Source organism: Ixodes scapularis, unplaced genomic scaffold, assembly GCF_016920785.2.
Source record: "Ixodes scapularis isolate PalLabHiFi unplaced genomic scaffold, ASM1692078v2 PGA_scaffold0__279_contigs__length_252992795, whole genome shotgun sequence".
In the NCBI taxonomy this organism is placed as follows: Eukaryota; Metazoa; Arthropoda; class Arachnida; order Ixodida; family Ixodidae; genus Ixodes; species Ixodes scapularis.
The window spans coordinates 183,463,128-183,479,410 of record NW_024609835.1 but is presented as its reverse complement, the minus strand read 5'-3'; the positions used below and the strand labels follow the sequence as shown (position 1 = coordinate 183,479,410).

Genomic DNA, 16,283 nt, shown 5'->3' with positions numbered 1-16,283 from the left:
TCGCACAGAGAAACAGAAAACCATTTTAGAAACGAAATATTTTTTTTTAATATTTTATACCTGATAATCACTCTAGATTATAATCATGGGAATGATATAATGTCTTACTGTGGATGAAACTAGTGCTACCTCGTAAACTCCATCATTGTGTAGCAAAGCAAGCATTAAATCTATCTCCCCAAAATGCCAAACTCACAACTGTACTCCCCCCCCCCCCCCCCCCCCCCCCGATTCACCCTTGAAAAACAAATCATCGCGATTAGTGCAGTAGTCGATTTGTCGGGAGGTTCATCCATCAATTAGCCACCAAACGCTTAAATAGACACTCATTGATCTGTTTAACTATTAGCCTAGGACATTATATGTATACCGCTTTTGGTTTGCAGAGCACCGTTTCTGAGATTCCTAGAGCGTTAGCGAATAGCAATGAAGGGCAAGTTCCGTTTTTGAAGTCAATTTATATAATTCTGTGTACGGCGCACAGTCATACTTTAAGGGTGACTGCAAAAAAAAATGTTTCTTTTTTTTTTTTTTTTAGCAGCCTATCTGGGACAAGCATGTCAAAAAACATTTTTTCCGCGTGAAAAAAAAAAAAAACATTTTTTACATCAATATTTATTGCGTGAGACTGATTTGAGTTTGCGTCTATTTCGCCCGTTTTAAATCGCGCGCCACGAAGTTGGAATTCCGTGACGTTGAATCCCAATCGGCAGCAATACTTCTCATTGGCTAAGAGTTTGATTGACAGCTTAGATCTTTGTTGTTAAACCTTTGTTATATGCTGCAATTTCCTTTTCAGTGGCATATATTTACGGTTAAAGAACAACCCATGTGATGAGAGTTATTATTCATTACGAAAGGTTTACAAGACGGGCACTTCCGTTTGGATTCATACCCATGACAAGCAAAAACTCCGCCATTCTTTCATGGCCGCCGAAGTGTCCGCTACCGCCTGTCTCGCCTACCTCGACTAATCCTTTCGCCGAAGTGATCATGGTTTCGTGCTGACCCAGGTGCTTCAGTGAGACTTCTCGAAGTGAAATAGTGTGTGTTTAGCAGGTGTCGCAGGTGTTAGGGATAGAAAGTAATGCGGGGTTTTTGCTTTCATAACGCGGTTCTTTCGTTTTCCTCTTAGCTTGCTTAGTGTGTTTTTATTTATTTTTTTGTAGTTTTTTTTTTGCGCTTGTGCGTGCAAATGCTGACGTTTCGGAGATGTCAGATGAGTGATCCCGATAGCCCTTCCAGCAGCCATGTTGCCCCGAAAGGAATGCTATTTGGCTGGAGGCAATCAAGCGTTCGCGTAGCGACAACCGTTTCCAGTTACGTTCTTGTCATATCGCTCCAGAGGCCGTCGAAATTCACACCGGGTGCCCCGAGGGCATCGAACGTCCGCGACCAGACACAGCTGTTACGTAAAGAACCTGGCACAGCCAGGTGATTACGTAATAGCTGTCCGCAGAAGCCCTCGAACGTCCGAATTCTGCGTTAGCCGAAAGATTTTTTTTCTCGGCTTTAGAACCATCTTACGTAAATTGTTTGAATGAATATGTAGTGTTATCGTAAATCTTGGCATTTGATTGCGGCTTTGTTGATTATCGTATTCGTTTTGCTGGAGAGACGCAAACGACGGGCATAACGAAATCGGTTGCATATTCCGCATACCTTGCAAAAGCACTTCCCCTGTTACCTTGAGAAAAGCGCGAAACACGGAGTACGCACCGTCCCGACTTCCCAGTCTATTACCTGCTTTAGAGCAGTTTGTACCTGCTAGTAGGTATGTGTACTGAAACTTGAAACTACGGGCAGTGCCAGGGGGGCAAGGAGGCAAAGTTCGGAAAGCTTGCTCGCCCTCCCCAATTTGTGAACTTTCAAGTGATTGTACCGTAATAAATGCACAACGCCTCTTCTCAAAATAAAAAAAAGAGCACTATGTTCACTACGTAGGAAAATGGTCTGAGTTCATAAATCATTGGGCAGGTAGGAAATCTTGACCAAAGTTATTCACACCGCACGATGAGCGTAACATGTCGCTGTGAAACGCAGTCCACACGAAGCATAAAAACGGCAGATTTAGGACAACAATTCAAAGTTCATTGTTCAATTAAAACGACGTATTTTTTTGAAAACGTCCGCAGCTTTTTACTCACGGTATGCGTCGGGAATCTTCCATATTTTGAAACGGAACAAAGGGAGATTTACTTTTAAAAACACTCGCCGCGTCCTTCTGGACCAGTTTGACTGGATCAGCTGACAACGACGGGACTGAACCCGTTTAACCTCAACCCCACAACAGCCAATTTCAGCTCCGTGTTGGGTGCCTACTTCAAAGCACTGCACCACACACACAACGAACGTTTCAGTTCTTTGTCGGATCGCCGTGTTGTACCAAACAGAACAAGATCGCCGAAGTCAACGCAGCTCTGTCGTGAACGTTGGCTTGTGGTTGCACACTCGTGGACCCTGTGACTCTCTTCGCTTTCAAAGCCGCCATGACGACTACGAATGATACTTTGCGTCTTCTGGCAACATCACAGGGGCACTTCTCCGGTCACGTCTTTGCTGTGTGCTCGCAAACCCCGCAGCTTCTCGTACACCGTCAAACCAAAACAATACCGGCGCCATGTTTAGCGTGCGTTGTTGCCAGATCTTACCGGAAGTCGAGACGCTGCGTCGTTCAACTCAGCAGCGAAGTCAACAAAAAATAGCAAATGCAAGAGTGAGGATCGTGGCGTAGTTCTGCTCCGCGGCGGTCGAAAGAGCGGGAGTTTCAAATGTGGAGATGTTCTGACTCCGACTAAATTACGTCCTGTGTCGTAAATATTCCTAAAAAAATATTTTTTTCACAGAACATTTGTTTTGTGACATGCTTATCCCAATCACGTTGTTTAAAAAAAGCACTTGTTTTTCTTTGCAGTTACCCTTTCAAAGCTACAGGGCGGAGTAAAATTTAAAAAAAATATATTCACCTCTCTACTGACATTGAGTTGTCAAGCACTAAGCATTTTTGAATTGCCCTAAATACCAAAGAAACAATAAATGACGTAGATTTTTAATAACTTGGGGGGTGCATGGGAAGACTTAAAATTACGAGCCAATTTGCCGATTTTATCAATGTTTTCCGCTCAAAGACTACGAAACGCCCTTGAAGCAGGGATAGTATGCATCACTTCACTGACCGTCGTCTTAGCTAAAAATTCGGCATTTACCTGTATTTAATTTGTAACTTATAAGTCAGTTTCGGACATTCTGAACAAAAAATAAAAGGTTTTTGTTTATTTAACAGTAGACGCCAATTTTTGTTCATCTATTTGGTCTATTGGCAGGCTTTAATGTCTGTCTGTTATAAGTAATTTCCCAATATCTAAAATTTTGGAAGAGTGAATCATGTAACTAACTTTTTAATCAGTTGCATATGGGAACCGCTAGCACTGCGTTTGAACGGAACCTGAAGGTTCGGCAATGCGTAGTTTATGTTTATTTTATTTTCAGTTAGATAACTTTTTTTTTAACTCGCTGAATGTTATTGTTTGTGTGCAGTGCGGTTTACGGCAGGTACCGAGCCGGCAGGTCAACGAAGCGTTTTCTTCAATTGAACACTCACCCAAATAAGCCACTTTTAATTGCCAATATATTTTGTTATTGCCATTCAATCCTGCACAAAACTTTCCTGATAAGTAGAAACTGAAGGCAAATCTAGTTGTCTCTAACAGAGCACTACAGGCGGACACTGGGCTTCGTTACCCATCTCTCTCGCGACCTTCCACCAGAGGCATTCAGAAACCTCTACACTGCCCTCGTCTTGCCCCAGCTGGAGTTTTGCTGGGCCATCTGGGGCCCACTGCAGCAGTCACGTCAAAATGCCCTAGCAAGCATTCAAAGAAGGGCTGCTTTTACGTTCTACCGCCGCAGTACCCCCAGAAGTAGCCTCCTCAGTTACCGTGATGTTAGCACCGACTCTCTCCTCCGCAACGCTAACTGGCGGTCGCTACAACATCGAAGAGACGTTGCCTCCATCCGGCTGTTTTGTCGTGGAATGAGTGCGGACGACATGGACTGCCCCAACATACCACGTCTCAACAGGCGTAGCGGTCGTCTGCAGCCGGTGCTGGCGCGCACTCTCCGCCACAGGAGAACATGTCTCCTACGAGCCGCTGAACTCTGGTTGGCCCTACCCCCGGAGCTGACCGCAGTGATTCCTAAGGACAGGGACTCTATAAAAGAACTTTGTCAATTGATATCCCGGCAAGATGGCTGGCACCTGTGACCTCTCTCCCGTTGGCTGGGAGCGCTTTAGTGCTGATAGTTTTTTTTTTCTCGTTGTTGGGTGTTGGTTGGCGTGGGCTGCTGATCGGATGTGGGTGTTGTGTCGGTGTTAGGCTGGGGCTCGTGTCCACCCGGCGTGATGATGCGGCACTCGTGTCCGGTCTGCGCTTGTGCTGGCCGATATTCGTTGGCGGGGAGCTGTCGGTGCTGGGCGTTCTTGTCTGGCGGATTTTCCCTCTAAATCTGTGCAACCCTCCCTTCCCCTTTTAATATATATACATGTATATGTGTGTGTATGTATGTGTATATATGTGTATGTATATGTTGTATATACTGTATCTACCATTCGCCTCCAGGTGGGTGGGAAGGGCACACACTGTGCATGGGCTCCCTGCCTTTCCTTGTCGCCTGCACGCCTGGTGTGAACTCCCTCGAGTGCAATAAAGAACTATTGAACTATTGAACTATTGAGGTAAGAGTAGCAATACTCATGACACGGCGAAATGTTTTTACAAAGAAACGTCAGCCCCCAGGCGACGTAACTTTACAAAATTATCATCTTTAGGACACCACCATAATAATCGGCATTCGGAATAAAAAAAAACGTTTGACAAAATCTTCAAATTTTGTTAGAACTTCAAGATACTGACGCTCTTTGCCGATCCTGACAAAATAGTCTAAAAACAAATTTGAGAAAAACACTTGACTACTTTTGTTTTTTACTTCGCTTCGAAACAGTGGCTCCAGTATAAAGACAATATTTTTTAAAAGTAAATAAAGGGCTCGGAACTCACTTTTACTTTAGCTGAAGAGATCTTAAGAAGTTTAGGTTGTTATATTTGTTATAGGAAATGGTTTATACTCTAATCTCACGGGAATTTTTGTGTGTTCTTAAGCGTTCCAGCCAATTGAAAGCCATCTTTGGAAACTTGTATAAGAGGTTTCTTTTTTAGTGTGTGTTTGTGTTCCCATTAAGTCATTTTCATCCGACTTTTTAAAATGTCTGCTCGGGAAGCCTACAGCTCCAATTCATTACTGTAGATTCTGTTTTTCAACTCTGAGGCACTGTTCTTACGAAGGTACGTTATATTGGGAATCTTGTTTTACCGACATTCTACGGAACTATTTTTAATATACTGTATAACGCTGTAGACGGATTATAAATTGAACATCTAAGCTCTTTCAAATAGGACGGACGTAAGCATTTTAGGGATTGGGTTTTATTGATCGTAGCTTCCCTTTTAGAACGAGGATTTGAAGCTGGTTTTGCTGTTCTTTAGACTTGATAAAGTCTAGGCAGGTCAGGACATTTAAAAAAAAGAGGTTTTAAAAGACATGAAATTAAGGTGTTTCAAGAAAAAAAGACCTGAATCTTAGGTTCAGTCTTTTTTTTTCTTGAGCAGCTTTGCGCTTGGATTTGTGTAACAAAATAATAAAAACAACCTACCAGGCACAACAAAAACATATCTGGTCCAAAAGAGAACTCGATCCGCCAGCATGAAGACACACTCCCAACATGCTTCCACGTGATCGAGGACTTTATGGAAGGAGCCGGTCTCTCTCTGTCACCGGAAAATATTGCGTACGTGATTGTAGTCAACAAACAAAATAACTGCCAAGGAGTTAAATACCTGGTCTTTCTCACCCCTCTTACCGAAAAACAGTGCACTTGCTTATACTGCATTTTTAGTGCACTATAAGCAAGTGAGAGTGATCGAAATGCGCCGAAAGAATAATAATAATATGAGACCCCTCTTATTCGGAATATATATTGGGAGGATGCTTGAAGCATATGCGCTATTAGTGTATATTAATTGCACCCAAGATAGTAGTACATACTTTTAAAGTTATTAAACGTTGTTGTTAGTATTATTTAGGAATGCATATATCGAACACTTTAAATGTACATAGGAAGTGCCTCAAAAATATATTTCAAGCGTGCGGAGCCTCTACGTATCGTGCACTCGGACTCCCCTTAGCGAAATACACCATATTAAAAATATACTTAGTATATTTGCAGTGCACTATAAGCAAGTGAGAATGATTGAAATAGCCCAGAAATACAATAATATAAGCCCCTTCTTGTTCGGAATATATTTCGGGAGGATGCTTGAAGTATATGCGCTATTAGTGTATATTAATTGCATTCAAAATAAGAGTACATATTTTGGGGTATTTAATCTACGTTCTTAGTCATATTTAGGGAAGCATATTTTAACACTTTAAATGTACAGAGGAAGTGCTTCGAAAATATATTTCAAAAGTGTGGAAATAATATATTAGTCATGGATCATTCTCGTGTAAGTAACGACTTAAAAGTCAATCAATTTATTTATTTATTTAATTGTTTAATCCGCAGCCGAAACCACAGTTTCGGGGTGTCTATTCTACTGATTTATTGTTCGTGGGAAAACTGACGATTGAAAAACAGATGTGCGGCATGCTATTTCCCGTACTTTCTTCGAGTGGTCTAATCTCTGGGAAGGAAAAGTAGGGGGTTTTGGGCAGATGTATTTATCGATAACAGTACGTTCACGAATCACTTTACTAAAAAAAAGAGTACCTTGGTAACCTCTGGCGAAATTCTAGCGACTCCCATGACACTGATTTTTTTAATGCCGTGACACTCATATCAAAATGATAAGAGTCAGTGACAAAACGAACAGAGCGATTTTGGATAGCCTCAACCAGGGATGGGTAAAATACATGCAAATATGTATCGAAATAAAAACACAGAATACTTCGTCAAAAATGTATTTAATTGCAAATCTAATTGGATTTCCAAAAAAGCATTTAAGTACGAGATACAAATACAACCAAATGTATTTGGTCTCCTCCAAATACTTTTCCAAATACATTCCTCAAAATTTGCGTCAGCGACTTCAGGGCACCTGCAACGGGTTTCTGGGTATCTCGTTTTGTTTTTGCATCGCACACTCGGCAGTTACTGTGCAAGGCTCTAGTAACGCAGTAGGAATATAATCAGGCAAAAAGGTAATCAGCATGAACGTAATAGGTGAAAAAAGTAAAGAGCTCCAAGCAGCTTTTTTTGTCGATTACATTTTGGTATAGACCAACAAAGAACCGAGACGACCAAGACGCGTTATTGTTGCCACTCGGATGTGGATGGAAATCAGGCTGGAAAGCATCACAAGTTGTCACAGGCACCTATTTAGCCAGTCTGCCTGTGAACGTCGATTTCGTCACTATTCTTGCCCTGGACTAGCACCGTAATCACAAAGTCACTAAACGCTTGTGCTTGATTGAAAGACACTGCATTCGGTGCAGAACGTAGTTTTCATCCTGCTCTGCCAGTGACAATAAACTTGAGGGATGTATTTTCGCCCACAAAATTGTATTTAATTACAATTGTATTTCAATACCTACGTTTTAGTATTTAAATACACACGTCAAATACATTACCCAATTTGTAATTATATACAAATGCAAAATACACAAAGTATTTGAAATGCGTATTTAAAATACTTGTGTTTGAAATACTGCCCATCCCTGGCCTCAAGTTTATTAATTAAGGTTTTAGTGTTAGAATTCCATACTACAGCAGCATATTATAAGAGGAAACGTACGTTAGAAATGTATAGTATTTCTTTGACGCCACGAGGTGCGTATTTAAAATTTCTCTTTATAAAGTTAAGTACACGTCCAACTTTCATTGTTATAATTTAACATGACTAGTCCACGTTAGGTTAGATGAAAAAATAACACCAAAACTTCACATCCTTCGCCAAGGTATAATCTGATTTGCACCTAGATAGTAATTAGTCTGTATGTTTAGACGCTTTCTGCTAAAGCAGATACAATTACACTTCGCTAAATTCAGTTTCATTTTTCATTTGTTGCACCATGTGAGTATTTGATCAAGATCAGTTTGTAAAACGGCAGCATCGTCCCGGTTATTTATATCCGGGTATAACACACAATCATCTGAATATAATCTTATTTTGGAGGCAGCTCCGTAGCCGATATCATTTAAATAGTTTAATAACAGTAGCGGACCAAACACGGATCCTTGGGGAGCACCCGACGTTACCGAAACAAAGTAAGACTCTGAGCTATTAATGACTACTTTTTGGAAGCGACCGGTAAGATAGTCTGCTATCCAACCAAGGGCAGAAACAGGTAAACTTAGAGATGAAAGTTTTAAAAGCAATAAAGAGTGTGGCACAGTATCAAAAGCCTTACTAAACTCTAACATTATACAATCAACCTGCTTCCCAGAATCAAAAGAAGGAAACACATCATACGAAAATTTGACTAAGTGAGTGACGTAAGAAAAGACTACCCTAAATCTGTGCTGAAACTGGACAAAAAAATTTTTCTTGCAAGTGATGAAATATGATAGAGTAAATTATATGCTCAAGAGTCTCGCAACACACGCTGGTTAGTGAAATGGGTCTATAGTCGGAAACCAAAGAACGAAGACCACTCTTATGCACACGAACAACATTCGTGAATTTTCATTCCTGAGGCAGTGTCTTTGACGACAGAGATAAATTAAACAAGAGAACCAGAAACTTGGCAATAATAGGTGCACAAGATTTCAAAACAGAACAAGGCATATAATCTGGAACAGTGGAAGACTTCTTTTTTAGTTCAGAAAGAAGTTTGACAACTCCATCATACAATACAGTGATATCTGACATAGCCCCAAAATTACAAGAGGCTGGTTCAAAAAGTATGTTTCTTGTAGTAACTGCGAAAACTGACTGAAAGTAATCATTAAAACAGTTCGCTTTGTCGACATCATTAATGACAAAACCTTGTTCAGCTAAGATAGTAGGGTTAGCACTATCTTCTTTTCCATTAGATTTTACAAACTTCCACATCTCCTTTGGAATACGCCTAAGCTTTTCACCTAGGGAGGAAAAAAGTGACCCTTGGCACTTTTTATTTTCAGCTTAATTTCCTTCCCCAGAATATCTAGCCTGTTAAATATTTCATCCGTCCTCTGCCTTAGGCACCTCCGAAAGAGACGACATCTTCGATTCAGTAAGCGCTTGATCTCGTTGGTAAACCACGGCTTGCTGTATCCTTTTTTACCCGAAACGATTTTTGACGGAATGTGGCAATCAATAAGCGGTAGTAAGTTGTTTTTTAAATAGATTCCAAAGATCTTTAACACTGAACGTCGCACTGATCACCACAAACTCCTCAAATGTATCTTCCAGATTATGCGTAATAAAGCCGTAATTACCTTTATTGAAAATCCACACCTTTCGAGGAGGGCAAAGCACGACCGTTGGTCGTCCAAAAGAAACTTTACATAGGATACAGTCATGGTCCCTTATACCTGGAATCAGTAAGACTGATTGGACTAAACTGGTGGAATTCTAAAAAAGCAAGTCAAGCGTTGATGCAGTCACCTGCACGACGTGTGGGAAATCTACAAACTGATAAAGACCGTTAGTGGCAATCATAGTACTAAATCCAAGGGAAAGTGCAGAGCGGCAAGTAACAGGGGTGATTTGTTAGTCAACTGTATATCAGGCATATTGAAATCACCGCCCAACAAAAAATTCGAATTTAAACTAAACATTGTATGACAAAGCGATTTGATGGGAGAAAGGCTGCCCCACTGGGGCTGCGATAAAAAGCACCAAACGAGATATGTTCACCATTGTGAAACATGACCTTGCACCACACAGTCTCTCAATCATCATTAGTTTCTACAGGTGCGCTTGGGAAGTACATAACCAGTAGGAAAACGCGACCACCATGGGTGCTCCCCTCGCGTGTGTAAACTTGAATTGTGGAAGGGAAAACTTCAGCATCACTGACGCTATCATCCAGCCAGAATTCAGTGCCAATGATAATGTGAGCTTGTACCGAGACGATAAGGCCAGCGAGTGAATCGGCCTTACTTTTAATGCTTCGACAGTTGACATGCAAAACAGTTATCTCGCTAGGCCGAGGGCCGCAGGGTATGTGCTCCACCGCCGCTGCTTGTCTCGAATTGCTATCTAGTTATCTCCTTGACTGGATGACGGTGTCAGAAGAAGTATCATAGATGTAGCAGCAGCCGCCGAGCAACAGCTTGTCATACCGCAATTTGTATGGCGACTCTTGTTGTTTTGCAAAGGCGAGCAGTTTCCCGTGGGCATGACGAATCGGAGCGGAAAAATCCTTCAGCACAGCATACAGAGTTTATGCCCCTGGGCAAAAATAGTCTCTTTGTCCTTAAGGTGGCGGTCCCACGGCGGCCATCTTGAACAAGCCATTAGTTCAACCACTAGATGGCGGCACTCATCCGTGTGTCCAGAAAACTGGCTCGTGACAGCGATGTTCCTCCTCTGCTCTTAATTTCCTCCTTTCTGCTGCTCGTCCATGCAGGTTCAGCGCTCAGCGCGTGCTCCCGCTGACACAAATGTCAGCAAACGTGCCAGTGATGCTAGCAGCGCCCAGTTCGCCCAGAAGCGGGGTCCAGCTGGTTTATCTACCCGATCGAGAGTGCCTAGCTGGACAAAATTTGTTCTTTGATACTGGCTTTGTTCTGCGCTGCGGGGTTGGCAAAGCGATTTCACTAGAGGCTCACAAGTCATTAGGTATCGTTTTAATTATTCAAGAATTAAAAACATAGCCAATTAATGAGTGAAGAATGTTACCAAACGAGAAAGAATATATATAAGACATGCCTTGTCAGCATTTCGTGAATGAGAGAGGTTTTGCACGACATAAACGTTTAAATTTATTTTTGCTGTAAGCCAGAGCGCAGCCGACGTTACAGAATGAGACCAATCAAGCAGAGCCAAAAAACACTATGTAGCGGAACTCAACGTCTTATAGAGCGTTTGCTATCACCGGTCAAAGCAATCAAGCGCAAACCATGCACCATGGCCTTGCGCTTTTATTATGCGTGTTTGTGGCTTACAGCGAAAATGAATTAAAACAATGCAGTCAAAGACCTTATAGTCTTTGACTGCATTGTGATCTATGATAGAACAAGCAATAGTAGGCACCATTTTCAAGACGGGTGTTCAGAAGGGCGCTCTATATAACTCAACATTTTGATGAGAATTTGATTAAACTTGATTACTGATTATTTGACCTTATAAATAACCACCCCAATATTTTTCAAATAGTACGCCAAAGTTGAACAGTCTGCATGTTCAAGAAAAGACCAAAAGTGTATTTTTTAGCCCCAGCGACCAACACACAAACATAGCAATAAACACGCCCTCGTACGCTTTTATGGAAAAATGTATACTCCGTTCCTGGCGCATGCGCGTGACTTCATTTAAGGTTTCGTTTGCGCGAAAACACGTGCAAAGGATCTGCGAGATCAAACTCCATGTTCGCGCTAGCAGCTTTGACAGCGTTGTACACTAAGGGCAAAGTCTACTGGACATTCATCGTTCGAAGGAGGCATGGGATCCAATTCAAAGAGTAGATTTGCACGCGACATATGATGCACAGATGTCCCGCGGACTAATTTATGACTAGGGCTGGGCGTAAATTTTGGTCGAATATTTAATGAATAGACCTATTGCTATATTACCCAAGCGTCAAGGAAAATGCCGGGATTGGTATCACAAGCGCCCACACGCGCACGCCCTCCCTGTATAAAAGATTCGAAGTAAAGAACCGAAATAAAGCGTTGACGAACGCGCATGTGATATGCAGTGATGTGATTGCTGCGTTAATTGCGCCAAACTGCGCCAAGCGGCTAGCTAACCCTGCTACATCCTGCTACATTTTGCCAAAATATATGTAATCTGCGCAAAGCCTGCGCCGAAGGTCTAATTTTGGTCGCCTTTCGAAATCAAAATTAAACTGAGTACCGTAATGAGCACACGTGAGCTAGCTAGCGCAAGCGGCCGCTTGGCACTGGAGTTTCTGTATATGCTCCCTATGGGAGCCAGAGTTGCGTGTTCATCTCCGTAGCGCCGTTTTTCCTGCACGGCAAGTTGATCCCGCTCTTCACGTGCCTGAATTGGGCGAATAGCGGCGCCGCGCGTTCGAGACGCGCGACGCGCTCAAAAGCAGGGGAACGCACGCCGGGGCGCGTGCAACGTCTACTTTCCTGTGAGGCACTTGATTCGGCTCCTCACGTGATCGAATCTCCGCGAATAGCGGCGCGGTGGCACGTGGAAAACAGACGCGCAACTCTGGCTCCCGTAGGAAGCCGATACAGGAACTATACTTGACACTATGTAACCTGCATCAATCGTTCATCCGGTCTTGCATGGTTTTCTCCCGCGGTCTCTCGTTTCGCGCTCTCGTCTTCTGGCGTCTTCTTAAAACCAGTTTAAACTTTTTCAAAGATAGACGTGGGTATGTGTGGACGCTGTGGACGTTCCGACACTAGCGTGCTGGGTACCAGCCATGACATGATACTGTGAAACGAAACCAAGTTTTTGCGCGGCGCGAGTTTCTTTGTGAGCTGAAGCACTTGCTCCTGAAAGCAATGGCCCTGGAAAAACTATATTTGGTCCCTGCCTGCCAGTCACCGTGGTCGCGGGACGTGAGTGAGGTGTTGTCGTCGCCACGTCGCTGCAGATATGGCGCTTTTTAAACTGAAACGTAAGGACAACTCTAATGTTCATCAGCATTCCTGTTTTTGTGTAATACGCCGCTACAAAAATTCCTCTAGCTCAAAGCCTGCTGTCTCGAAGTATTGATTACCTAGGTTTTTTTCGGTAGGCTTTTTTTTCGAGGGGGACCCCGGTACCTGAAAAATCTGACGCGGAATAGTGTTGGTGAAGAGAATCGAGCTAGACCAAAGAAGGCAGTGTCTGTACGCTGAACCCTCACAGCGCGCTTGTTTATCTCGAGTTCTGTGGTTGCACAAAGCGCTCCAAGAACCTTTTGACCCTGGCTCGTGATGTCTTGCATCGATGTGCTAAGGTTTTTTTTTTTTTCGTGTGTTTAGCTTGTACCTCGCCAGCCTGTTTGGCAAGCACGTGCGGCTGCACTGTTTTTGTTGTATGCTAAACAGTTAAATTTTGTGTACAATTTTGGAAGCCAGTTGGTGACGGAGCGGAGTGGCATGGTTTCGATCAAACAGCCGTCTCCGCTCGCGTGACTATTTCACATTGCACTACAGTGGTCACGTGTATCAGCAGTTAGAGGCTGCTTCCATTTAATATATAACTAGTTAACCTAATGCTGTGATATTTATTACTAAGCTGGTCATTTTCAAATACATTTTAATATGTGCAGTTTGGTTTGTATTTACCTATACGTGAACATATATATATATATCCTTTAACTGAAGCATTGCAAAATGTGTCATGTCATCGGCATTTCAGTTACATGTTGAAAGACTCCCAGGTGGTCTAACTTCACTATCATTTGTTTATTGCGGCGAGCAATGTGTCCTTCGTTTGTCCAGCACTTGAAACATTTTTTTTTTAATTCTTCTAAGATTATCTGTTACAAAAACCACTTTTGCTACCCCGAAAGCCAGTTTTGCTGCTCCGAAACACTCTTCTGGCTGCTCCGAAAGGTGCTCCAAAACGGCTTAGGCCAATCACATCACTGCAGTGATGTGATTGCTGCGCCAATTGCGCCAAACTTCGCCAAAGGGCTAACCCTGATACACCCTGCTACATTAATCCGGAATAGGGGTAATCTGCGCCAAGCTTGCGCCAAAGGACCAATTTCGGTCACCTTTCAAAACCGAAACTAAACTGGGTACCGTGAGCTAGGTGACGCAAGTGGCCGCCCGACACAAAGTAACTTTCATCAATCGTCCACTGGCTAAATTGCTCATCTACAGCATGTGACTCGTCGCAACTTTAATGGCTGACCAACTACACGCTGTATAAATATCCACATAGCCCAATCTGGTCTTGCATGGTTATTTTTAACCTTCTCTCGTTTCACACTCTCGTCGTCTCGTGGGTCTTGTCTCGTGTCTTTTTTGCCTTTTTGTAAGGATAGATGCAAGCGTCTGCGGACGCTCCGACGATAGCGTGCCAGGTACCAGCCATGCTGTCGTATTGTGAAGTTAAACCACGTTTTTGCGCGGCGGGAGTTACTTTGTGAGCTAAAGCACTCACTACTGAAAACGACGGCCGTGGGAAAATCATATGTGGTCCCTGCCTACCAGTCACCGTGGTTGCATGACGTCGGCTGTTGCCGTCCTCACGTCTCTGCAGATATGGTGCTTTCTAAACTGAAACGTAAGGACTGCCGCAAAGCCATCAACGTTCCTGTTCTTCTTTAAATCATATGCTACTACAAAAATCCCTCTCTAACTCAAAGGCTGCTGTTTCTCTCGGTAGGCTTTCTTTTTAGAGGGATCCTAGTACGTGAAAAGTTTGCCGCGAAAGAGAGTTGGAGAAAAGAAGGGAGGTAAAGGAAAGAAGGCATTGTCTACACACTCAAGCCGCACAACGCGCTTGTTTGTCTTCAGTTCAGTCGTTGCACAAAGCGCTCCGGGAACATTTTAACCCTGGCTCGCAATGTCTTCCATCGATACGCTCAAGTTCTTTTTGTTTCTGTGCGCTTAGCTTGCACCTAGCCTGCCGGCCTGGAAAGCACGCGCCGCTGGACTGTTTTTTGTCGTATGCTAGACCGTTACATTTGGCATACAATTTTGGGAACCAGTTGGCGGCGGAGCGGAGTGGCATGATTTCGATTGAACAGCCATCTCCGCTCGCACGACGAAGTGTGTGCAACTACAAGATGCCGAGTTTGCCCTCAAGTGCATGCGAACATGATTGCAGGACAGAGGCACCAGCTGGGACGCTTGCAATTTATTGCTTTACGTTTGCTTGCTTTTGACGAAAATCTGGCACGTCGGGAACCAGTCAAATGGTGGCTAGTGTGTTTTTTTTTTTTAATTGCTCGTCAACACCTGCAGCACTGTACACTTGTGGGATGTCTGAATGTCTCTTTGGAGACATTGAAAGTGGACATTCATTACTTGTCGAAGGCGAAGCGAGGCTTGCAGCATCCTTGCAGAAAGTTTCGAAAAGCAAAAGGAAAAGCACCCGCTAGTCGTACTGCACTTTTTTCTTGTGTACAGTTTCACATTGTACTGAAGTAGTTACATGTTTCATCAGTCGGAGACTGCTTAAATTTATTAAATTATATAATTAGTCAACTACAGGCTTTGATATTTACTAATAAGCTGGTCGTACTCAAATAAATTTATTATGTGCAGTTTGGTTCTTATTTATCTATAGTGAGTTTATATATAAGTATCATTTAACTGAAGCATTGCAAGATGTGTTATGTCATTGCCATATCAATTAACATGTTTAAAGACTCCCAGGTGGTCTAACTTGACCATAATTTGTTTATTGTGGCGAGCAAAGTGTCCTTCATTTGTCCAGCACTTAAAACAAATATTTTCATTTTTCTAAGAATATCTGCTCCAAAAGCTACTTTTTTTGTCCCGAAACAGTGTTTTGGCTGCTTCATAACCTACGTTTACTGCTTCAAAACACTGTTCTGGCTGCTCCAAAAGCCACTCTGCTGCTCCAAAACACCGTTTTGACTGCTCCAAAAGGGGCTCCAAAATGGCTTAGGCCAATCACGTCACTGAGTCGATAGATAGCCATACTCACAAATTATTTCTTCAGCCGCAGAAACAAACAGGGTGGTTAATATTTTTCAGCAATAGGGAACTCCTTTGAATGTTCAAAATAGATTGCAAAATTACGCAAGCACCAAGGACAATGCAAATAATGGTGTTCCACGCGCCGCACGCGCACGCCTTCCCCGATAAAAGATTCAAATTAATCAATATACAACGTTGATAAACTCGCGTGCAAAATGCCATTTGTTTTAGGATTTTTCTTTAGGACAGTTACTGCTGCAGGCGCCATCACGTGCGGCGGGTAGAACACCATTCTCTGCATTCTCCTTAATGGTTGGGTATCTTAGTAATAGGTATATTGGCGACATCTGCGATCGAAAGCGTCGCTGCGGTCGGCCTACCACGATTGGCCGAATGCTGACTCTGACGTCAGGAAAGGATTTTTGTTCGACGGAAATAAGGGAAATGTTTGAACTTCAATTTTGACGGTGTTGACAAAGTTGGTTTCAGA

General features: G+C 42.9%; 1 protein-coding gene across 1 annotated transcript in view; it reads left to right on the top strand.

Moving 5' to 3' along the window:
- Window positions 1-4,264, top strand: part of LOC120850563 — a 95,388-nt gene extending 91,124 nt beyond the window's left edge. Inside the window, exon 2 of the mRNA XM_042293665.1 lies at window positions 3,711-4,264. Within this exon, the coding sequence (XP_042149599.1) occupies window positions 3,711-4,264 (554 nt within the window). The remainder of the gene's footprint in view (window positions 1-3,710) is intronic.
- The last annotated feature ends 12,019 nt before the right edge of the window (window positions 4,265-16,283 follow it).